Below are 24,060 nucleotides of genomic sequence, written 5' to 3'. Positions count from 1 at the left end.
CTCTTCGTTTACTCATTTATCTATTTATTTTCTTTTATGTTTTAGTAAACCTTGTAAAGCGTCTTTGAGTGTTAGAAAAGCGCTATATAAATGTAATGCATTATTATTATTATTATTACACCTCTACAAGATCATCCCTCATCCTCCTGCACTCAAGGAATAAAGTCCTAGCCTTCCCAACCTCTCCCAGTAGCTCAGGCCCTCAGTTCCTGGCAACATCCTCGTAAATCTTCTATGCACCCTTTCCAGCTGAACAACATCTTTCCTATGGCACGGTTACCAAAACTGAATGCAATACTCCAAATGTGACTTCACCACCATCTTGTACAAATGTAACATAACATCAACTAAACTCAATACTCTGATGATGGACAATGTGCTGAAATCCTTCCTGACCACCCTACCTTCCTGTGATGTCACTTTGAAGTAACCATATACCTGCACTCCTAGATCCGTCTGCTCTAAGACACTCCACCTACTACAACACTAGTGACTTCCCAAACAGGCCCTTCGACCCACCAAATCCATGCCGACAAGCAATTCCCAGACACTAGCACTGTCCTCACACTAGGGACAATTTATAATTTTTGTTTACCAAAGCCAAATAACCTACAAGCCTGTACGTATTTGGAGATTGGGAAGAAACTGGAGCACCTTGGGCAAACTCATGCGGTCACAGGGAAAACAAACTTCGTATAGATAGCACCCGTGGTCAGGATTGAACCCGGGTCTCTGGTCTTGCAAGGCAGCATCTCAACTGCAGTGTCACTGTGCAGCCCATTTTTTACCAAATGATTTGAATACAATGTAGTTATTAACTGAGTGGTAATTACCACCTCTAACAACATTTATACATTGTCCAATTATATCAGTCCATGGCGAGATCACCACTGGAACATTATGTACAGGTTTGTTCTTCCTAAGTAAGACTTGTAATAGAGGAAGTTCTGCAAGTTCCTCCAGCACTTTGTGTTTTGCTGACAAATAAATTTGTTTTCTATCCAAATATTTTAACCTGTATTTCTCCAGGAGTTTGATTCTCCATTACAGGTAGTTCTGCTATAATGGGTGTTTCCTTACTGTGATTTGGATATAATGTGAATGATGAATTGGGGAACACAATATGTATTTGAGCGTAAAATGGGCGTATAATGTAATTTAGATTGGGAAATAGAGAACTACAAAGGTAACTAGAAATTGGCAAGTAGGGGGAAAAGCTGTCTTGCAATAAAAAACCTGTTTCCATGTAACCTTCCAGCAGTAATTATATGCCATTTTCTTTTAGGAGCACCTGTTAACCATTGAAATTGACCAGCAATTGCTTCTATTGACAGGTGCAATGATACTTGCAGTAACAAAAATTAATCTGTAGCTATTAAAAAGACCTTTATTTTTTAAAACCCTGCAGGGAAAAATGCTTTGTAATAACAAGTTTAGGTTTAGGTCAAGCTCGCTTGCTCCTTACCCCATTGACACAATTGATTTTATATATCACGGAGTTTCTTAGGAACGCAACTATCGCACTCTAGCAGAACTACCTGTACTGTGTGTATTACTAGTTCAAATTGGTTTATGGAAGAAAACTATTTCCTTTTGGGTGTTTAATTTGCGGGAAATTTGCTTTTCCAAAAAAAAAAATCTTTCCTTTGCCACATGCTGCACATTGATATAGTGGGTAGATCTACTGCCACACAGCTTTGGTGACCCCGGTTTGGTGCTGTCTGTGTGACACTTGAGCATTTCGATGCCAACCTCAGTTTCCACCCAGTGCTTGGGTTAAGATGTGCTGATTTTTTTTTTCTTTAGGTTAATTCACTACTGTAAATCAACCCCGGTTTGCAGTTGGAATAGACTCAATTGGCCTAATGGCCTCCAATGTCATCAGAAAATATGAGATGTATAAATATGGGAGCATGGTGCTTTTTGATTTTTTTTTCATCTAAATGGATCCTCATGTAGCCATTCCTCTTTTAGGATCCTTTTAAATATAGCTATCCGCCATTACCAGATGATGATTTTCAAACGCCCCTATGTGAAAATGGCCCAATCCTAGGTGAAGATGAATTGGATGATAAAGAAAAAGGAAACGGAAACTGCAAAGAAACTGTTGATGCCAACCACAGTGAAGAATCTTTGCAGAAACCTAAAAAGGTAGAACGTTACATTTTGCTTCAATTGTTGCTTGGCTAAACCAGATAATTTCAAATCAGTGATTATTGATATTACAGGACTGTGGTCCTTTTCCCACCAATCTGAGATTTGTTTATTGCATCATTTTGTACACTTTACGATGCTTATCTTTGGGTCGATATAGTAATAATAGGTTGCTGTTAGTTAGGAAGCCAAATTGAGAACAAGCATGTGAGAAGAAATGGATGGATGAAAGTCTTCAGCATTCAGCAGTATTGGATTGTGTGACATTGGCCTCCCCAATAATTGGAAAAACTAATCCATGAATTAAATAAAAAGTGTAATTCTCTAAGACTTCTGCTTTTCAATAGCCCAAATCAAAAGGTTATCCATTAACACTTATAAACAATATATTTTCTTGTATCAATAGTTTTTCCAGAGAGATTTGGAGATTCAGAAAGATTTGAGGTCTGGTGTATAACTAGCATGTGTTGCCCCTTTTTGTTTGAAAAGGTAAGATATGGTTGAGCAGCAGTGGCCAAAAAACAAGGTCAGAGCTGAAATATTAAAAAATTGCACATGCATGGACAAATTTACATAATGAGAAGTTATGAAAACAGCAAATGATTTCATAAAGATTTATGGAGATGAAATGGTCCATATGGTCAATATGGAGAACCTTTCAGTGACTCAGACTAAAACCAAATATTTTTATAAATGTACTAAGAAAATGAATGAATGAGGATTGTGGACCTGTTAAAAGCAGTAAGATCACAACAGGGGGTAGCGAAGTGCCTGACTTAGAAGCACACTGTTCCATTTCATCTTTTAAAAACTGGTATAAAGTTCCAGCTGCAGGGAACAATGAGACAAGTCAAAAGTGGAATGTGGTGAATTTAATACACCAGAAAATGATGTTTCTAACAGCCTATATTATTTCAAGTAGACAAATCTCCCATATCGCTTCTTAATTGCAATGCCCCAAAATACATTTTGGGTCTTCCAATTTGATTCTGAGCTGAAGAAAACAGAATATTTTCTGAGCATCTCGACCTCAAAAGAAAGAAAGATTTTAATTTTAACATTTATATATTATTAAAACTTGTGTGTAGATTTAATTTTAAAAAAACACAGTGGAATGGCAGCCTTTGTTAAAGCATCTGACCTGGTGGCTTTTATTCAGTATTCAAGGTATTCAAACAATAGATTTTTTTATGATGTGTTTAATTTAACCCCACTTGCTGTAAGTAAAAATCATTTGAGCACTAATGGTTTAAAAAGTGCAATGTTCATGCATATTTGCCCAAATGGAAGACTTCTATTTTAATGTTGTTGCATTGAAATGGGGGAGGGGAGGATGAAACCATAGTAGTAGGTCAGAAATTGGAAGGAGAGATGGGAATATGGAGGTCAAGACCAATAAGTCTCAAAGGAAGGACAGGTAGGGACAGGTGAAGGAATATGATGACATTGATGGGCTGAAGTGTGTTTATCTCAATGCAAAGCGTATTGAGGAGAAAGCAGATGAACTTGGAGCCTGGATTGATGCTTGGGGCTATGATGGTGTGACCATTGTGGAAAAGTAGTTGCAGGTGGGACATGACTGGCAGCTCAATGTTTCAGGGTATCGATGTTTTGCACATTATCGAGAGGGAAGGAAAAGAGGTGGAGGAGTTGTTCTACTGGTCAACGACACTCTCACATTGGCACTCGGAGAGGATCGTCCACTGAGGAGGTATGTGTGGAGCTTGGAACTAAGAAAGGTACAAGCACTCTAGTGGGATTGTACTATAGGTCCCCCAATAGCAGGCAAGAGATAGAGGAACAGATATGTAGACAGATTATCAAAGGATGCTGAATCAAGAACCAGAGGACATAGGCTTAAGTTGAGGGAGAAAAGATTTAATAGAAACCTGAAGGGTAATTTTTTCACAAAGAGAGTGGTGGATGTATGGAACAAGCTGCCGGAGGAGGTAATTGAGGCAGGTAGTAACACAATGTTTAAGAAACATTTGGACAGGTACATGGATAGGACAGGTTTAGAGAGAGATGGTCCAAATGCAGGCAGGTAGAACTAGACACCTGAGTATCTCCGTGACCATCTCAGTTTCCACCTGGTGCTTGGGTTAAGATATGCTGATTCCTGTTCTGACTTTTATTGCTGTAAAATCATCTGAGTACATATTCATCTTATAATGCTGTATAATTTCACCTTTTCAAAATCATTTGAATGTTGCTTCAATTGTGATATTTTTTCACTACGGTTAATTTTCTCTTAATTTGTTTTAACATTTGTCTAGAATTTTTGCATATTTATTTGTTTATGTACAGAAATAGAGCACAATTGAATGAAATGAATGACTTTGTCTTCAATTAAGGTCTGTTTGTTTTATATGCAGGTTTCCGTGGATAGTGACTGGCCAGATTTGAAGATAAAATCGCTAAAGAAACCACAAACTGTCTTTAGAGGATCATTGTTGCATATAAGGTATTTTTGCTATATTTATAGAAACATAGAAAACATAGAAAATAGGTGCAGGAGTAGGCCATTCGGCCCTTCGAGCCTGCACCGCCATTCAATATGATAATGGCTGATCATCCAGCTTAGTAACCTGTACCTGCCTTCTCTCCATACCCTCTGATCCCTTTAGACAATAGACAATAGGTGCAGGAGTAGGCCATTCAGCCCTTCGAGCCAGCACCGCCATTCAATGCGATCATGGCTGATCACTCTCAATCAGTACCCCGTTCCTGCCTTCTCCCCATACCCGCTCACTCCGCTATCCTTAAGAGCTCTATCCAGCTCTCTCTTGAAAGCATCCAACGAACTGGCCTCCACTGCCTTCTGAGGCAGAGAATTCCACACCTTCACCACTCTCTGACTGAAAAAGTTCTTCCTCATCTCCGTTCTAAATGGCCTACCCCTTATTCTTAAACTGTGGCCCCTTGTTCTGGACTCCCCCAACATTGGGAACATGTTTCCTGCCTCTAATGTGTCCAATCCCCTAATTATCTTATATGTTTCAATAAGATCCCCCCTCATCCTTCTAAATTCCAGTGTATACAAGCCTAATTGCTCCAGCCTTTCAACATACGACAGTCCCGCCATTCCGGGAATTAACCTAGTGAACCTACGCTGCACGCCCTCAATAGCAAGAATATCCTTCCTCAAATTTGGAGACCAAAACTGCACACAGTACTCCAGGTGCGGTCTCACCAGGGCCCGGTACAACTGTAGAAGGACCTCTTTGCTCCTATACTCAACTCCTCTTGTTACGAAGGCCAACATTCCATTGGCTTTCTTCACTGCCTGCTGTACCTGCATGCTTCCTTTCAGTGACTGATGCACTAGGACACCCAGATCTCGTTGAACATCCCCTCTTCCTAACTTGACACCATTCAGATAATAATCTGCCTTTCTATTCTTACTTCCAAATAGATCCTTTGATAACAAAATTAATCGACATATTGTACCATGAAGCCAGTAATTTATAGTGATTAGATCATTTTGATTGCTTGAATTAATGTATTTGGATTTGGAATTGGGTTGTCATGCAGCATGAAAATAGGCCCTTCAGCCTAACCGGCCTGTGCCGACCAAGATGCCCATCTACACACAGTCTCACCTGCCTGTGTTTGGCCCTTATCCCTCTAAACCTTTTCTTTGGGTGGTACAGTGGCATAGTGTAGAGGTGCTGCCTCACAGAGCCGGGTACGATCCTGACCATGGGGGGGCTGTGTGTGTGGATTTTGTACATTCTGGATTCCTCCCACAACCCAAAGACGTGCAGGTATGAAGATTAGTTGGCTGTTGTAAATTGCCCCTAGTGTGTAGGATGCGGAAGTGGGATAACATAAAACTGCTGATCAATCGTTGGCATGGACTCGATGGGCCGAAGACCTTGTTTCCACGGCCTATTTCTAAACTATAAAACTAAACTCTATCCATGTCAGTGGATTACTGGCAATTGAGCATCTGTATCCTTAACTAATTTTGTTTGCTTTTAAAGTAAATTTAGAACTTAATTAAAAGAAGTGAAGGAAAAAGGCAGAGAAAATTGTGCAGTTTATAATTATAGGCATCGATGAGCAGGAAGAAAGGGACTTATGTCAGGTCTACCCTTAACCTCTGGCATTCCAGAGAAAACAATCCAAGTTTGTACAACTTCTCCTTGTAGCTACGGCCACCTAATCCAGGTAGTATTCTGGTAAACCACTTCTGTTTTCTCTCCAAAGCCTCCGCATCCTTCCTGTAATGGAGTAACCAGAAATGCCTGCAGTACTCCAAATGCTGCCTAACCAAAGTCGTAGAGCTGCATCATGACTTCCTAACTGAAGTCCCAATGCCCCAACCATTGAAGGCAGGCATACCATACACCTTCTTCGCCACTCTTTGTTTGTTCCCACTTTCAAGGAATTTTGGATATAGACCTCAAGAGTCCTCTGCATATCAATGCTGTTAAAGGGTCTTGCCATCTACCATATATATATCTCCCTTACATTCGACCTCGCAGAGCAACAACTCACACATTTTTGGGTTAAGCTCCATCAGTCATTTCTCCACCATTTCTCTAGCTGATCTATATCCCTCTGAATTTTTTGACAGCCACCTTTGCTGTCCACAAACTCAGCAATCTTGGTGTCTTCTGCAATCTTACTAACCAGCCCATCTACCTCCTTATACCTACCCCTTGACCATGACTGCTCAGTTAATCACCAGGCCATCATCTCCCAAACAGTTTCCGATCTCAGCACCTTTGACCTACCACAGCCTCCAAACTTATTGCTCGACAGACCTGCTCTGCCCACTTCTATCTCCTTCCCAGAATCCATTAGCAGGACTGCTTTGGCAGACCCATTGTTTTTGCCTGCTTCTACCCCACAGAACTAATCTCCAAGTACCTTGATTCCAGCATATCCACCCTTGTCCAGTCCCTTTCTACATACATCTGAGACACCTCAAATGTCCTTAACTCTTCTGTAACTTTCAATTTCTAGTTCCCCATTGATTCGTCTTTACCTTAGACGTCCAGTCCCTTTACACCTCCTCTCCCACCTGGAAGATGTTGAGGCCCTCTCTCTGTACGAGTCTGAAGAAGGGTTCCAACCCAAAGCATCATTTATCCCGTGTTCTCCAGAGAAGCCTGAGCTACTCCAACACTTTGTCTTTTCTTGTAAACCCGCATCTGCAGTTTCTTGTGTCTATTTAGTTATTAGTATCTGCTTAACATTCATGCTAGCCGCAGGAATCTTCTAACTGTTTGGAATCTGGAGCTCAGCAAGTAGGTCAGATTGGAGAATAAATTCTGTTTGAGGTCAGGTCTTTGCAATGGTCACATATACCTTTGTTGTCATGGGCAACTGCATCTACAGCAGATAGATTGGTGAGGCTGAGGTCAAGCTGAATTTTCCTTTTGTTCTATCCTGGTCGTTTTGGTGGTGGTTTCATCTTTCAGGACTTGGTTTTTAAGTTTGTTATTATGTTGACTATCAGGCGTCCTCAACTGAGAATACATTCTTTGCTCTCGTCAAACCCTTTGATAAGGTTCCTAATGGTAGGCTGCTGTGGAAGGTTAGATTGCATGTCATCCAGGGAGAACTGCCTGGATACAGAATTGGTTTCAAGGAAGGAAGCAGACAGTGTTGGTGGAAGGTTGTTTCTCAGACTGGAGGCTTGAGGCTGGAATCGGTGCTGGAGCCATTGCTGGTTGTGGCACATATCAGCAATTAATAAGTTTTAAGATGATACTAAAATAGTGGTATCATAGAAGATGGTTATCAAAAAGTACAACAGAATCTTGATCATGTGGGCTAAAGAATGGTTCATTGAGTTCAATGCAGATAAATATGAAGTGTTGTATTTTGGGGTCAAACCAGGGCAGGATCTTAACAGTGAATGTTAGGGCAGAGGGATCTAGGAGTACATGTGCACAGTTCCCTGAAAGTGGGGTTATGGGGAGATGGGATGGTAAAGAAGGCTTTTAGTATATAGGCCTTCATCAGTCAGGGTTCTTGAGTATAGATGTAGGGGTGTTATGTTACAGTTACAAAATGTTGGTGAGGCTACATTTGGAGTATTGTGTTCTGTTCTGGTCACCCTGCTGTAGGAAGGATCTCATTAAGTTGGAAAGAGTGCAGAGAGGATTTCTGATGCTGCTAGGACTTTGGCGCCGGACCTATATGGTGAGATTGACAAACAGCCTCCGTTTCCTCCAAGGAATCAAGTCCAAGGGGTTAACTTATAAAGGAGTATAAAATCATGAAGGAAATTGAATGTAGTCTTTTAACCAGTGTAGGGGAATCAAGAGGGCACAGGTTTAAGGTGTGAGAAGAAAGACTTAGCAGGAACCCGAGGGGCAACTTTTTCACTCGGAGGATAGAGGGTATATGAAATGGGCTGCCAGATTAGGTATTTGCGGCAGGCACGATAACAACATTTAAAAGACATTTGGACAGGTAGGCAGATCGGAAAGGTTTAGAAGGATATGGGCCAAATGCGGGGTAATGGGACTCGCTTAGTTGGGGAACCTTGAACGGTATGGATGGTTGTGCCAAAGGGCCTGTTTCAGTGCTCTATAGCTCTATGGTATTTAATTTTCATCCACATCTATAGCATTGACCTTAACACTATTTTCTATGAAATAAATGCTTTAGGAAAGAAAATGCATCACTGTCACCCTTTGCACAAACCGGACTGGGTAATGGTGGTGCATTTCCTTTTCAAGCGCTTTTATTTCATGGTAAATAGTATCGAGGTCAGTGTTGCAGATGCCAGCATGTGTAATCAATTTTTTGTGTCCAACATATCATACTTAGTCCCATCAGCTTGCTTTTTTTGTTTGAAATATAGTCCTGCTGAAGAAATTCACTTTGGCTCCAAAGAAAGTGGAGAAACAAAATGTTTGATAGTTCTGACCAATGTGACAAAGAGCTCTGTTGCTTTCAAGGTAAGTTCTTTTAGTTTGGCATGGAATAATGTATCATTCAGTATGATATAAAAAAAATAACTGTCTTTAAGAGATGTTTTTGCTACAGTTGCAACTAATTTCCTTAACTGTACAATAAAAGTTATTTTATTAGTTTAAAAGAATTATGGGTTCCGTTTATATACTTCCCTATATTCATTTCTAATGGACAACTATCAATTGATTCTTTAGGATAATAAGATGCCACCAGCAGGATGTTTCCTTGTCCATATCTAATCTGATGCCTTGAGATTTCAGAATCTGGAGTCAATGATGGACTCCCAGGATCAATCCCTCCTGACTTGTACCTCTTTGCCATTAACTTATGATGGACTTTTATTTGATGGTGAGGAAGGAATCTGACAAGTGGCTAGAAGAAATGATCCTGTGCAGATAACACAGATGACGATTAATATTCAACCATGTTGCATAATATGCTCCAACAGGACTTAGCCATACAAGTACTTTTAAGACAAAATACACAAGGTGCTGGACTAACTCAGCATCTCTGGAGAACATTGCTAGGTGATGTTTTGGGTCAAGATCCCTCTTCAGATTAATTGTAGTATTGTGGAGAAAGCTGGAAAAGAGGCGGGTGGCAGGAAGTCTGGAAAGTGATAGGTGACGACAGATAATGGGAGTTTTGTTGGACAGATGGGTGGACAAAGGCCAGAGATGAAAAGAAGACAAAAGGCTGTAAGATAAGGAAAGGAGTGAAATTTGAAGTCAGAAGAAGCGATAAGGGGAGGGTTGTGGGAGAAATTAGTGGAAACACGGAAGAGAGGGACGAATACAGGGGTATACACAAAATGCTGGAGTAACTCAGCAGGTCAGGCAGCATTTCTGGAGAGAAGGAATGGGTGACGTTTTGGGTTGAGACCCTTCTTCAGACTTATGTCAGGGAAGGGGGCAGGATAAAGATAGGATGTAGTCAGAGAATCACGGGGGGGAGCAGTGAGAGGATGTTGCTAAACTCTCGTCGAAGAGAGTCCTTCAAGTAGACATACCTTGAGAATTCGCAGTGGAGGGCAAGATGTGTAGGAAGAAAAACTGCAGATGCTAGTTTAAGTCGAAGGTAGACACAAAATGCTGGAGTAACTCAGCGGGTTAGGCAGCGTCTCTGGAGAGAAGGAATGGGTGATGTTTCGGGTCGAGACCCTTCTTCAGACTGATGGGGTAGGATTTGGTTGAGAGATACAGCATAGAAATAGGCCCTTCGGCCCATAGAGCACGCCGACCAATGATCACCTGCACACTAGTTATATGTTATCCCAGTTTTGCATCCAACATGCCTGGGGCAATTTACAGAAACCAATTAGCCTACATCCTGCACGTCTTTGGAATGTCGGAGGTAAGCGGAGTACCCAGAGCAAGCCCATGCGGTCACAGGGAGTCCCTGAAGACCGTGCCCATTGTCAGGATTCAACCTTGGTCTCTGGCACTGTAAGGCAGCAACTCTACCGCTGAGCCCGCTGAACAGAATTCAGTGTTCATACTGCTTGGTTGGGAGCTGCCCAAGCAGAATATGAGGTGCTGTTCCTCCAGTTTGCTCTGTCCTCAATTTGACACTACAGGCGGTGCAGGGCAGAAAGATCGGAATGGCAATGGGAGGGGAATTAAAATGATTAGATTGATTGATTGAAAGAGACAGCATGAAAACATGTCCTTCAGCCCATTGAGTCCATGTGGCTTGATGAATTACCCGTTCACATTAGTTGTATGTTACCCCATTTCTCACCCTACAGAAAAGGGGCAATTACGAAGCCCAATTAATCTACAAGCCCTATTAACCTACAAAATGTTTAGCACCTGGGAAGTCCACAGGCCTTGGCGGGCTGAACGCAGGTTCAGTGAAACAGTTACTTCGTATACACTTGGTCTAACCGATGTAAAGGAGGCTGCATCAGGAACACCAAATGAAGTAGATGAGGTTAGAGGAGGTGCACGTGAATCTCGTCTGGAATTGATGCAGGGGTCTCTGGCTGGATGCAAGGAAGAATATATAGGAGTATGTGTTACATCTGCAATTGCAGGGGAAAGTACCTGGGGAGGGGGGGGGGGAAGGTTTCGGTGGGAAGGGATGAGTGAATCAATGAGTTGCAGAATGAGTGGTCTCTACAGAAAGCTGAACAGGGATGGGGATGGGAAGATATGACCAGTGGTAGGATTCTTTTGAAGGTGGCGGAAATGTTGGAGAATTATGACTTCTTGGGATTTGGGTGCTGATGTGTAAAGTAAGCAGCAGGGAAACTATCCTTGTTCTGTCTGGGGGGAGTGGGAGCAAGAGCAGAACTATGGGACACTGGTGACAGATCCATCTACAACCACAGAGGAGGAACCCCATTTTGCCAACAAAAGTTATTTTCTTGGATGTCCTATAATGGAAAGCCTCGTCTTGCGCGCAGATGCTATGGGCACGGAAAAATTGAGAGTAGAAGTGGCATCTTTGCAAGAGGAGAAGTTGGACGAGGCGTAGTTCTTATAATTGTGAGGGTCGGTGGGTTTTAAATAGATGTCAGTCGATAGTCTGCCCTCTGATGGTGATAGAAATCGAGAAAGGGAGGGAGTTATCAGTGAATTTGAGGGCAGAGAGGAAGTTAGTGGTAAAGTTAATAAAATCAGCAAATTGTGCAGGAGGCAGCCCCACTGCAGTCGTCAGGGCAGCAAAGAAAGAGTTGGGGGATGGTGCCAGTGTATCCTGGGGGTAAGGACTGCTCCATGGAACCAGCAAAAAGGCAGGCTAAGCTGGGACCCATGCAAGTGTCCATGCTACTCCTTTAACTTGAAGAACTTGAAGAAAGTGAGCATATTAGAGGGGAACTGATTGGATCTCTGTTAAAGCAAGATCCAGAGGGAGGTTTAAAAAGACTGGACGTTCATGGTAAAACAAAAAGGCAGTATGGGCTTAGGAATTGAAAGTTATTGAAGTTTGATAGGTGTCTCTAATGTCGTTCAGAAGGGACTGACCGGGGGGGGGGGGGGGGGGATAGGAAGGAATCAAGGTATTTAGAGATGTGTTTTGTGGGACAGGTGCTGGCAGAAACAATAAGCCTGCCAGAGCATTCATGTTTGGATTTTCAGAAGGAGATAGGAATGGGCAATAGTAGTCCAGAGAATTGTAACGTTGAAGGCTGTGAGAAGGGAGATCACCAGAGGTAATGAGATCAGTATGGGAGGGAGACAGTGGAAGTGAATGTTGTTCTAAGTATTCTTAAATCTTTGGAATGGAAATGAATCTGTTTCATTTACAATTGTTTGATCTAAGATGTATTCAAATTACTCCGAGCTCAATATTCTGTAAGTTAAAATTTAATTCAAATAACTGCATTGATTTTTTTTTAAATTGCAGCAAATTCATAGTTCTATTTTTAATTATTTTCTAACCTCCAAATCAAATGTTGAATCTGTTTTATTTTAAATTTCTTTCATTAATTATTTTTAGATAGGATGATGACATATTTTGTGATTCCCAAAGTGGAACAAAATTGGGGTAATGTTTATATCCTCATCCTTGTTTTTTTCTAATCCAGGTTAGAACAACAGCCCCTGATAAATACAGAGTGAAACCCAGTAATGGCAGCTTTGAACCTGGTGCCTCAATGGATATTCTGGTATCACTTCATGGAGGTATAAAATTTCAGGTCTTGCTGTTTAAATGATACTAGGCCAAGTGGACCCGTTGGGCCCAAACCTCTCCTGCATTGGTGTAGCACCTTCTCCTCCTTCTCCTACTCCTACTCCTCTCCCCATTTCCCCTTCCCCCTCAACCCCCCTTATGCCCCCTCCCTCCCACCCCCCCACCTCCCTCCCCCTCCCTCCCTCCCTAGGAGATAGATTTAAACTTTAAAATTTGAATAACTTTAAAAATATAACACTGATTTCAATAAAACTACTTGCTTTACCATTAGATGGGCCTAAAATTGTCGCACTATCGTCTACCGTTTTGGCTGTAGTTCGATCACAAATAAACAAACAAACGAGAGTTTTAGTATATAGATTGTTGAATCATGAACTTTGCTATTCTCTATCAAGCATATTGCTAGATGTAAAAAATAAAAAGTGAATATGTTTAGTAATGCAAGGAATTTAAGTAATGAATGTATTTTGCTATCAGTATATCATCTGGCTGAAGCTTTCATCGCAGCATTCCCAACTAATTGCAGCTATGCATATAATGCTCAGTTCAGCTAGCTTTTAAAATGACAACAATACAATACAATACAATATATTTTTATTGTCATTGTACAGGGGTACAACGAGATTAGGAATGCACCTCCCATACGATGCAATAAATTAATTTGCTAGTCAGTGTTAATTTAAACAACCCAATGAAACAAATTAGAACAGTTATAAAACAGAATAAAATGCAAGTAGATCTGTGCCGGTTCACTGCGATGTGACCATCCAGCTCAGCAGGACCGGTTCATAGCAGCTATGGCCCTGGGGTTGAAGCTGTTCCTGAGTGTGGAGGTGCGGGCGTAGAAGGCCTTGCATCGTCTGCCCAATGGTAGAAGTTCGAACAGACTGTTGCAGTGGTGTGAAGAGTCTTTGCGGATGCTGGTGGCTTTTCTGAGGCACCGTGTTTTGTAGATGCCCTCCAAGGCTGGTAGCTGTGTTCCGATGGTCCTCTGAGCTCTATGGACTACCCGTTGAAGAGCTTTCCTCTCTGCCTCCGTGCAGCTGAGGTACCACACAGGGATGCCATGTGTTAGGATGCTCTCTATGGTGCAGCGGTAGAAGGTCGTCAGCAGCTGTTGGGGTAGACCAGACTTTTTCAGTGTTCTTAGGTAGAACAGTCATTGCTGTGCCTTCTTGACCAGCGCAGCAGTGTTATTGGACCATGTTAGGTCCTCCGAAATGTGAGTGCCCAGAAACTTGAAGCAGGACACTCTCTCCACACTGTCCCCGTTGATAAAGATCGAGGCGTATTCCCCGTTGTGTGACCTACGGAAGTTGATGATCAGCTCCTTGGTCTTGGTGGTATTTAGGGACAGGTTGTTATCAGAGCACCAGTCCGCCAGGTTCTGCACCTCCGCTCTGTATTTTGTTTCATCACCGTTGGTGATCAGCCCGATCACCGTTGTGTCGTCTGCAAACTTGACAATGGTGTTGGTGTCGAATGCAGGAACACAGTCGTGTGTGAATAGGGAGTAGAGCATGGGGCTCAGAACACAGCCCTGTGGTGTGCCGGTACTCAGGGTGATAATGCGTAGTGAAAGTTTATCTTGAGGGGAAAGGGTGTTTTGCTGAATTGCTGAACAGGTTCTCCTCAACTTGGGTAATAGATGAGTTGCTAAGCTCGCACTTATATGATCAATTCTTTAAGCCAACTGACAACCCGTATTGGAGCTCCAGCCATGCCCTCGGGCAACAGAGCACACTCTGCATTGAATTCCTGGAATTTTTTGAGGATGTAACTAGGAAAATGGACATGGGAGAGCCAGTGATGTAGTGTACCTGGACTTGCAGAAAGCCTTTAAGGTCCCACACAGGAGATTAGTGGGCAAAGTTAGAGCACATGGTATTGGGGATAGGGTGCTGACATGGTTAGAAAATTGGTTGGCGGACAGGAAACAAAGATTAGGGATTAATGGGTCCCTTTCAGAATGGCAGGCAGTGACTAGTGGGGTACCGCAAGGCTCGGTGCTGGGACCGTAGTTATTTACAATATACATTAATGATTTAGATGAAGGGATTAAAAGTACCATTAGCAAATTTGCAGCAAAAAGCTGGGTGGTAGTGTGAACTATGAGGAAGATGCTATGAGGTTGCAGGGTGATTTGGACAAATGTGAGTGCATGGCAGATGCAGTTTAATGAGGTTACCCACTTAGGTGGCAAGAACAGAAAAGCAGATTATTATCTGAATGGTGTCAAGTTAAGAAAAGGGGAAGTACAACGAGATCTGGGTGTCCTTGTTCTTCAGTCACTGAAAGTAAGCATGCAGATACAGCAGGCAATGAAGAAAGCTAATGGCATGTTGGCCTTCATAACAAGAGGTGTTGAGCATAGGAGCAAAGAGGTCCTTCTGCAGTTGTACAGGGCCCTAGTGAGACCACACCTGGAGTATTGTGTGCAGTTTTGGTCTCCAAATTTGAGGAAGGATATTCTTGCTATTGAGGGAGTGCAGCGTAAGTTCATGAGGTTAATTCCCGGGATGGTGGGACTGTCATATGTTGAAAGAATAGAGTGACTGAGCTTGTACACACTGGAATTTAGAATGATGAGAGGGGATCTAATTGAAACATATAAGATTATTAAGGGATTGGACACGCTGGAGGCAGGAAACATGTTCCCGATGTTGGGGGCGTCCAGAACCAGGGGCCACAGTGTAAGAATAAGGGGTAGGCCATTTAGAACAGAGATGAGGAAAAACATTTTCACCCAGAGATTTGTGAATTTGTGGAATTCTCTGCCTCAGAAGGCAGTGGAGGCCACTTCTCTGTGTCCTTTCAAGAGAGAGTTGGATAGAGCTCTTAAAGATAGCGGATTCAAGAGATATGGGGACCTTTTTATCTCAGTCTGAAGAGGGGTCCTGAACCAAAAAGTTACCCATCTTTTTTCTCCAGAGATGCTGAGGACTGACCCACTGAGTTACTCCAGTACTTTGTGTCTATCTTTGCCATGTGAAAGCCTTTTTAAAACAAAAACTGGGATTTGGTTAAGAATAACCTTAAGATTCAGTTACATTTTTTTGCTACTTGATCATATTTTGCTTGTGTCAAACAAAACACGCACCTAACTACTAATGTTTGATCGGAAGATATTAAGATCAGACATCTCCCGAATGTGTTTACGTTGTAGTTTACAGGAACAAGGCCTTCAGCCTACCATGTCTGTGTAAAACATGATGCCAGGTTAAACTAATCTGCACTGCCTGCATGTAATCTATATCCATCCATTCCCAGAATATTCAGAAGTCTGTCTAAAAGATCTTTTGTGATGCAGTTGCAAGTGCCCACAGAGCATAATATTTATCACCACATATCCTTAAAATGGCTTGGTTAAATATCAGAATATGTTGGTCCATGGAATCCAACAATATTGATGGCATCATGCTAATTGATGAGCCTATCATACTAACGAATTCTTAGCTAGCAAACCAGGCATGAAAAGGGATTTTGAGTATTTTAGAGCATGAAGCAATACTTAGAATGTGTGCATTATATTTAGATCATTTTTAAATGTGAAAAAATTCAACAAATTTTGAGATGCCCAGCACAATTAATAACAAGCCATGACAAATGGATTTTGACCATGATTATGACTGTTTGCATTTTTAATACACAAAACAATAGCACCATTTCTGTTCCTCCCTTAAGGAACAATTTTAGGAAGGATCTTTTAGGGGGGTTTATTAGTAACTAGACAAAGTGGACCCACTGGGCCCAAAGCCCTCCTGCATTGGTGCAGCACCCTGTCCTCTCCTCCCTCCTCAACCCCCCTCCCTTCTCCCTCACTCCCCCCTCCCCTCCTTTTAAACTTAAAAATGTGAATAACTTTAAAAATATAACACCGATTTCAATAAAACTACTTGCATTATCACTAAATACAATACAATACAATACAATATATCTTTATTGTCATTGTACCCAGGGGTACAACGAGATTGGGAATGCGCCTCCCATACGATGCAATAATTTAAGTAATTTAGACAGCAGCAACCCAACGAAATGAAACAGTTGTAACAGTTTTGGACAGGGTAAAGTGCAAGTTGATCTATGCTTTGTGGCCATCCGGCTCAGCAGGACCGGTTCATAGCAGCTATGGCCCTGGGGATGAAGCTGTTCCTGAGTCTGGAGGTGCGGGCGTAGAAGGCCTTGTATCGTCTGCCCGATGGAAGGAGTTCGAACAGACTGTTGCAGGGGTGTGAAGAGTCTTTGTGGATGCTGGTGGCTTTTCTGAGGCATCGTGTGTTGTAGATGCCCTCTAAGTCTGGTAGCTGTGTTCCGATGGCCCTCTGAGCTCTATGGACTACCCGCTGTAGAGCTTTCCTTTCTGCCTCCGTGCAGCTGAGGTACCACACAGGGATGCCATGCGTTAGGATGCTCTCTATGGTGCAGCGGTAGAAGGTCGTCAGCAGCTGTTGGGGTAGACCAGACAATGTGACAATGGTGACAATGGTAAGTGAGGTGGGCCTAAAATTGTCTCGCTATCGTGCACCGTTTTGACTGAAGTTCAGTCACAAACAAGATAACAAACCAGAGTTTTAGTATATAGATTATGGCTTGATAACCCAATGTATAACACTTCAGGATGCTTTATGGTGAGATGTTTGTAACTACCTTGAAACTTTTGTCAAATTACTCATTGACTTGATTATGCTGAAGAAGGTTGCAACAAAGTCTGTAGAAGAATACTAAATCATTAATAGTAAGTTCAGGATTTCCACGTTAAACTGCAAATTGGAGTTGCAATTCTGATTCTCTATGTCTCTAGTCTGCAAAGCTGATTTCACTCTGAGCTACGATGCAATACAACTTTATTTATCCTGGAGGGAAATTGGTCTGCCAACAGTAAAAAAAATACAGTTACAAGGCATTGAAAGTGTCATGTGCATTATAATAATAATGACATTGAAGTGACCAGGGGGGGTGGGTGGGGGGGTGAGTCAGTCTACCCCACAACTGGGGTAGAAGTGGAAGGCGTTGTACAGTTTGATTGCAGTCATAAATTTGACTTGCTTTTCAAATTCAATTTTTCAGTGTAATCCAGAGTTATCATGGTATTAGAATATTGTACATAAGATAAAAATGATAAGTATGATTAACTTCTATAACATTTTAGATTGCATAATATTTTATACTGTGTCAGTGACACAATGTACTTCTGTGATTTCAGGCTGCCCAACCATAAACTGTTTTTGTTTTTCTAGGTGTTGAGGCCTCTCCACAGGACAGGTTTTTGGTGATGGCAGCGGAGGTGAACCAAGCAGCAGGAGCTGCAGCCCCTCCTGATCTGACTCAGTTCTGGAAAGAAGTAGTGAGAGACCAAGTGATGGAACATAGGTGATAAAGAATTTGGGTTTTTTTTGGCCTGAATGATCCACTTTTATTTGTTTTTTAACACGTATTCTGGAGGTGCATTGCTTTGAGTAAATGGCAGCAGTTAGATTTTTTGGTATTCTAAATGTGAAGAACCAATGAGCAATGAGTTCTGATTCATAATAGAATGTTGAATATTGTAACTAGTTCATTGTTGGTAATGTCAAAAGGAAATACTTAATATTTTGCCTTGAGTCAGACATTGTTGTACATAGAACAGTGCAGCACAAGAGCGGCCCTTCAGCCCACAATGTCTGCCGAATATGATGCCAGGACCAGCATTTATCTGCTCGCACATAAACCATATCTTTCCATTCCCTAATGTATCTGCTTCAACCACTATCCCCGGCAGTGCATTTCACACACTCGTCACCTTCTCTGTGTAAAAAAAAAACGTGCTCCACACATCTCCTTTAAACTTTGCCCCACCCACCTTTAAGCTCTGCCCTCTAATCTTTGAATTTTTTTTTTCATCCTGGAAAACAGATTCTAACTGTATAGCTTATCTATGCCTTGTGCAGATCTCCCTGCAACCTCCCTGCAAAATAATCGAAGTCTGTCCAACCTCTGATACCCTAATCCAGGCAACACCCTCGTAAACCTTCCCAGCACCCTTTCCATATCCGTCCTGTAATGGGGTGACCAGAACTGCACACAATACTCCAAATGTGGCTTAATCTATAAGTCTGCATCATGACTTCCACCCTTGTACACTCAATGCCGAGACCTATTTTTGAAACCAAGCAAACTATATGCCTTCTTTACCACACTATCTACTCGTGTTGCCACTTTTCAGGCAGTTTTGTACTCTTACCCATGATCACGCTACATCAGTGACATCCCAAAGTGCAACAAATCAAACTCCATCTGCCATTTTTCCATCCATTTCTGCAGCTAGTCTGCATCTCACTGTTTACTTTAATAGCCTTCATCACAGTCCATTACTCCAGTAATCTTGGTGTCATTTGCAAACTTCCTAACCAACCCATCTACCTTTACTCCCTGTTATTTATATATATATCACAAACGACACTGTTCCACACATATCCCCGATCACAGACCTCCAGCCTGAGCCTTTTCAGTGTACGTTTGTGAGATACAGTGGGGAAAGGGGCCCTTTGGCCCATTGATTCCTACCGACCAGCGATCCCCGCACACTAGCCTATACACCGTGGATAATTTACAATTTTACCAAAGCTATTAACCTACAAATCTGTGTTTTTGGAGTTTGGGAGGATACCGGAGCACCCGGAGAAAACCCACCCGGTCACGGGGAGAATGTAAAAACTCTGTACAGTCAGCACCTATAGTCAGAATCGAACCCGGGTCTCTGGCACTGTAATGCAGCCACAGTACTGCTTCACCACTGCCATTGCTTTTATGCTATGAGTTCACTGGATTTATATCTTTTGATATATTGAAAATGAACTGATACCATTTAGGTGCAAGAAATTGCAGATACTAGTGTACAAAAAACAAAGTGCTGGAGTAACTCAGCAGGCCAGGCAGCATCCCTGGAGAACATGGATAGGTGACGTTTCAGGCCAGGATCCATCCTCAGACTGAGTGTAGTGAAGGGGAAAGAAAGCTGGAAGAGATGGGGCAGGACAAAGTAATAGATGAACACAGGTGAGTATGGTTTTTGCTAGGTAGATGGTTGGATGAATTCCCAGAATTTTTTTTAAAAAAAGGTGTGAGACAAAAGGGTTCAAGAGTTGTGCATTGTGAAGTCAGTGGAAGGAATAGTAGATTGAAGGGAAATGGCAGGGAGGGTGGTGTAAGAAAGGGGCTGTCATGGAGAAAAGTGGGGGGAGGGGGGGTGTTAGAGGTTGCCGAAAATTGGAGAATTCAGTGTTCATACTGTTGGGTTGTAAGTTATGAAAGCAGAATATGAGGTACTGGTCTCATCTGCTGCATCATGTTCTTGATGTGACCTCCTGTACTTGATGTGACCTGTACATCGGCGAGACTAAGCTTAGACTCCGTGACGGTTTTGCCAAACCCTGGATATCCCTGGTGCTGACCCTTTTAACTCCCCTCCCATGCCCATATAGACCTTTCTGACCTGGGTCGCCTCCCATTGCCAGTGAGGCTACAATCATACTGGAGGAACAGCTCCTCATGTTCTACTTAGGTGGCGTAAAACACAATGGTATTAAATTTGAATTCTCCAATAGAGGTAACCTCTAACTGTCCCCCTCCCCCTCCATTGTGCCCCAGCTGGACTCTTTCCTATTTCACCCATCCATCTACATCTACATTCTTTCATCTGGCTTCATAATTTGCAACTCTTCAATCCTTTTGTTTTGCACCTGTTTTTTTTAATCTGTGGCTTTTATCCAACAATAGAGTCATACAGCCTGGAAATGGGCCCTTCAGCGCAACTTGCCCACGGCGACCATTTACACTAGTCCCTCCTGCCTATGTTTGGACCATACCTTTCTAAACCTTTCCTATTCATGTTCCTGCCCAAGTGCCTTTTAATTGCTGTAATAGTACCTGCGTCAACTACCTCTTCTGGTATCACAAAATGCTGGAGTAACTCAGCGGGTCAGGCAGCCTTCTCTCCAGAGATGCTGCCCGACCCACTGAGTTACTCCAGCATTTTGTGATACCTTCGATTTGTACCAGCATCTGCAGTTATTTTCCTACACCTCTTCCGGCAGCTCGTTCCGCCTCCCTTTGTGTGAAAGAAAACGCTTTGCCTTTCACTCTGACAGGAACAAGCATACCCTGAGGCCTTGTTGCCACACTTAAAAACATTCCACTTTCTGGACATTCCTTGGTCTGCAAACAACCTACTCCAATTAACTTGAGCAACTTCCTGTTGAATACCATCAAAGTTGGCCTTGCCCCCAATTCACAATTGGGCCCATCCTATCTTTATCCATAACTATCTTAAAGTTAATAGAACAGCAATCGTTGATTCTAAAAGGTTTGCCCACCAACATTTCAGTGATTTGTTCTTCCCAATTTCATAAGAATCATCTGCCCATCAACCACACCCCCCCGCCCCCTCGCTTGTTTGTTTGATTGGCTGATTTCATGTGACTGTATCAGACGTTGAGAACATTTATTCATTGAGTTTATTTAAGGTTTTTATCAAATCAATGGATGAAGAGCAGTGAAGTATGATCCAATCATCCATGTGTGGTCAAGCTTCTTTTTGCGATTATTCACATGAATGAACAAACTGACTAGGTTTCTACCTACTTTGGTTGTCAAATCATGCAGGGGTTGATTATTTGTTTTGAAGTGGAACACTTAGTACAAAATGTAATCAAAAGTGGCAATGGTCAGAGATATCTTTTTATTTCATGAAAACTGGGTTACTAACAGATAATCTGATGATGCACAGGCAGGTTGGCTGCTTTCTGGATGCTCATTGTTTCAGAATTGTTTTTGTATTATGCAGGGGTACATAAACTTCTAAGTCGGGTGCATTCGTACCATGAAACTGCTGATGGTTTGGTCCAAAGCATGTTTTTGTCAAAACATTCACGATTGCTAATCTCTTTTGGGCAGCAGAAGCACATGGTTGATATTGAGTTGCAATGGAATTCCAAATTTGAGTGATCCATTTCAGTTCGAGGAATTGCAAGGGTGAACTGCAATCCATTCCAATTGGTTGAAAACTATATTTTGAGTTGATCTCTGCAAAGAATATTGGTGAAAGGAAATATTTCATGATAGAAACAGAGAAAGATCTTCCTCTATTTCCTAGACAAAACAGTTTTGTGGATCCACTTAATAGTGGGAAATGATTTTGAATCTTGAGTGCAGTAGATTCTACTAGGAATTGAGTCTTGGCTGCTGCCTTTATGTTGTTTTAACCATCTTGCTACGTCCTGGCCATCACTGCTTACAAAAAAACCATGGTACTCTGGTAGAGCACCAGAACTTGCGGCAGCACTTTTACTTTTCTGACACAAGACACGGCAGATGCTGAAATCCTGAGCAAAGGGGATGGATGAAGTTAAAGTGTAGGAGAGGTTACGGAAATCTCCAGAAGTAATAGGACAGGAAGTTCAAGAAAGAATTAAAAAACTCTGGTCAGGTAAAGTTGGGGCAAATGTAAGAAGAGGGGTGGTGAATACCAAATTAAAGGAGTTATATTTGAATAGTGCAGTTAGAAATTGGTAGGTGTGATGTTGTGGGCATTAAGGAGACGTGGCTGAGAGAGGATCTGAGCTGGGAGCTGAATATCCGAGGTTGCACATCCTATCGAAACAACACATGCAGGAGGGTAGAGGGGATGGGGTAGCTCTTCTGGTAAGGAATGAAATTCAGTCCTTGAAATTCAAGGGCTGACATAGGATCAGAAGATGTAGAATTATTGTGAGTAGAGCAGAGGAATTGCAAGGGTAAAAGGACCCTGATGTGAGTTATTTACAGGCCTCTGAACAGTAGCCAGGAAGTAGGGTGCAAGTTACATCAGGAGATACAATCAGCATGTAAGAGTTTGAAGAACGGTCTCGAACTGAAATGTCACCCATTCCTTCTAAGCAGAGATGCTGCCTGTCTGCAGGTAAGAAACAGTGGTCATGGAGGATTTCAATATGCAGGTGGACTGGGAAAATCAGATTGGTACTGGACCCCAAGAGAGGGAATTTGCTGAGTGCCTATGAGATAGTTTCTTAGAGCAGCTTGTAGTTGAGCCTACTGGGGGAAAGGCAATTCTGTATTTGGAATTGTGTAATGGACTAGGGAGGGAGGGAGCTTACGGTAAAGGAACCACTGGGAGATAGTGACTAATATAAAATTCAACCTGCAATTTGAAAGGGAGAAAATAAAATCGGATATGGCCGTATTTCTGTTGAGCAAAGGTGACTACAGGGGTATAAGGGAGCAGCTGGCTAAAGATGATTGGAAAGGGACCCAAGCAGGAATGACCAGAACAGCAATGGCAGGAATTTCTGGGAACTATTTGGAAGATGCAGGATCTTTTCATTCCAAAGAGGAAGAAAGATTCTAAAGGCAGAATAAGGCGACCATGGCTGACAAGGGATGTCAAAGAAGGCATAAAACTAAAAAGTGAAGGTATATAACATTGTGAAGATTAGTGGGAAGCTGGAGGATTAGGAAGCTTTTAAAAAACGACAGAAGGTAACAAAAAAGGCAATATGCAGAGAAAAGATGAAATATGAAGGTAAGCTAGCCAATAATATAAAAGAGGATAACAAAAAATTCTTCAAATATTATAAAGAGTAAGAAAGAGGCAAGAGTGGACATTGGACTGCTGGAAATTAGGAAATTGGGTGGAAGTTAGTGGAATGACTATCATTAAAGAGAAGGTACTTGGGAAGCTGAAAGGTCTGAAAGTAGATAACTCAACTGGATCAGATGGACTACACCCCAGGGCTCTGAAAGAGGAGGCTTTAGAGATTGTGGAGGCATTAGTTGTGATCGTTCAAGGATCACTAGAGACGGGTTGTTCCAGATGATTGGAAAATTGCAAATATTACTCGGTTGCTCAAGAAGAGAGTGGGGCAGAAGACTAGTAGAAACTATAGGCTGGTTAGCCTGACTTCAGTGGTTGATAATAATAATAATAATAATCCATTTATTTTATATAGCGCCTTATCACATGCTCAAAGCGCTTTACAAAAACAATTAATATAGAAACAAACAGACAAACTATCCTGACGGAAAAGCGGCGAATACTCAACGCCAGCGTCCTCTCACGTCAGTAGACATTAAAAAGCACAAGACACACAGATATAATTTTTTACACAAAACAGCCATCACAGTGATTGCTCTAGGCATACCCTCACTGTGATGGAAGGCAAAGTCTTATCTCCTCATTCTTCTCCCGTGGTGCCACGAGGTGATCGAGGCTCCCAACTTTTTGAAGCCCCCACCAGGCGATGGAAAGTCCCAGGGCCGAGCCGAGCAGGCCGATGAAAGTCCTGAGCCCCCACC

General features: G+C 42.2%; 1 protein-coding gene across 1 annotated transcript in view; it reads left to right on the top strand.

Moving 5' to 3' along the window:
- LOC144591432 (motile sperm domain-containing protein 2-like) overlaps nucleotides 1-23,582 on the top strand; it is a gene marked incomplete at its 5' end in the record, with an annotated part of 28,901 nt that extends 5,319 nt beyond the window's left edge. The window contains 6 exons of the mRNA XM_078395608.1: nucleotides 1,975-2,151; nucleotides 4,530-4,618; nucleotides 8,981-9,077; nucleotides 12,626-12,722; nucleotides 17,970-18,102; nucleotides 23,345-23,582. Of these exons, the coding sequence (XP_078251734.1) occupies nucleotides 1,975-2,151; nucleotides 4,530-4,618; nucleotides 8,981-9,077; nucleotides 12,626-12,722; nucleotides 17,970-18,102; nucleotides 23,345-23,582 (831 nt within the window). The remainder of the gene's footprint in view (nucleotides 1-1,974; nucleotides 2,152-4,529; nucleotides 4,619-8,980; nucleotides 9,078-12,625; nucleotides 12,723-17,969; nucleotides 18,103-23,344) is intronic.
- Between the last annotated feature and the right edge of the window lie 478 nt (nucleotides 23,583-24,060).

Source organism: Rhinoraja longicauda, unplaced genomic scaffold (genome assembly GCF_053455715.1).
Source record: "Rhinoraja longicauda isolate Sanriku21f unplaced genomic scaffold, sRhiLon1.1 Scf001005, whole genome shotgun sequence".
In the NCBI taxonomy this organism is placed as follows: Eukaryota; Metazoa; Chordata; class Chondrichthyes; order Rajiformes; family Arhynchobatidae; genus Rhinoraja; species Rhinoraja longicauda.
This window is presented reverse-complemented; position numbering and strand designations above follow the sequence as displayed.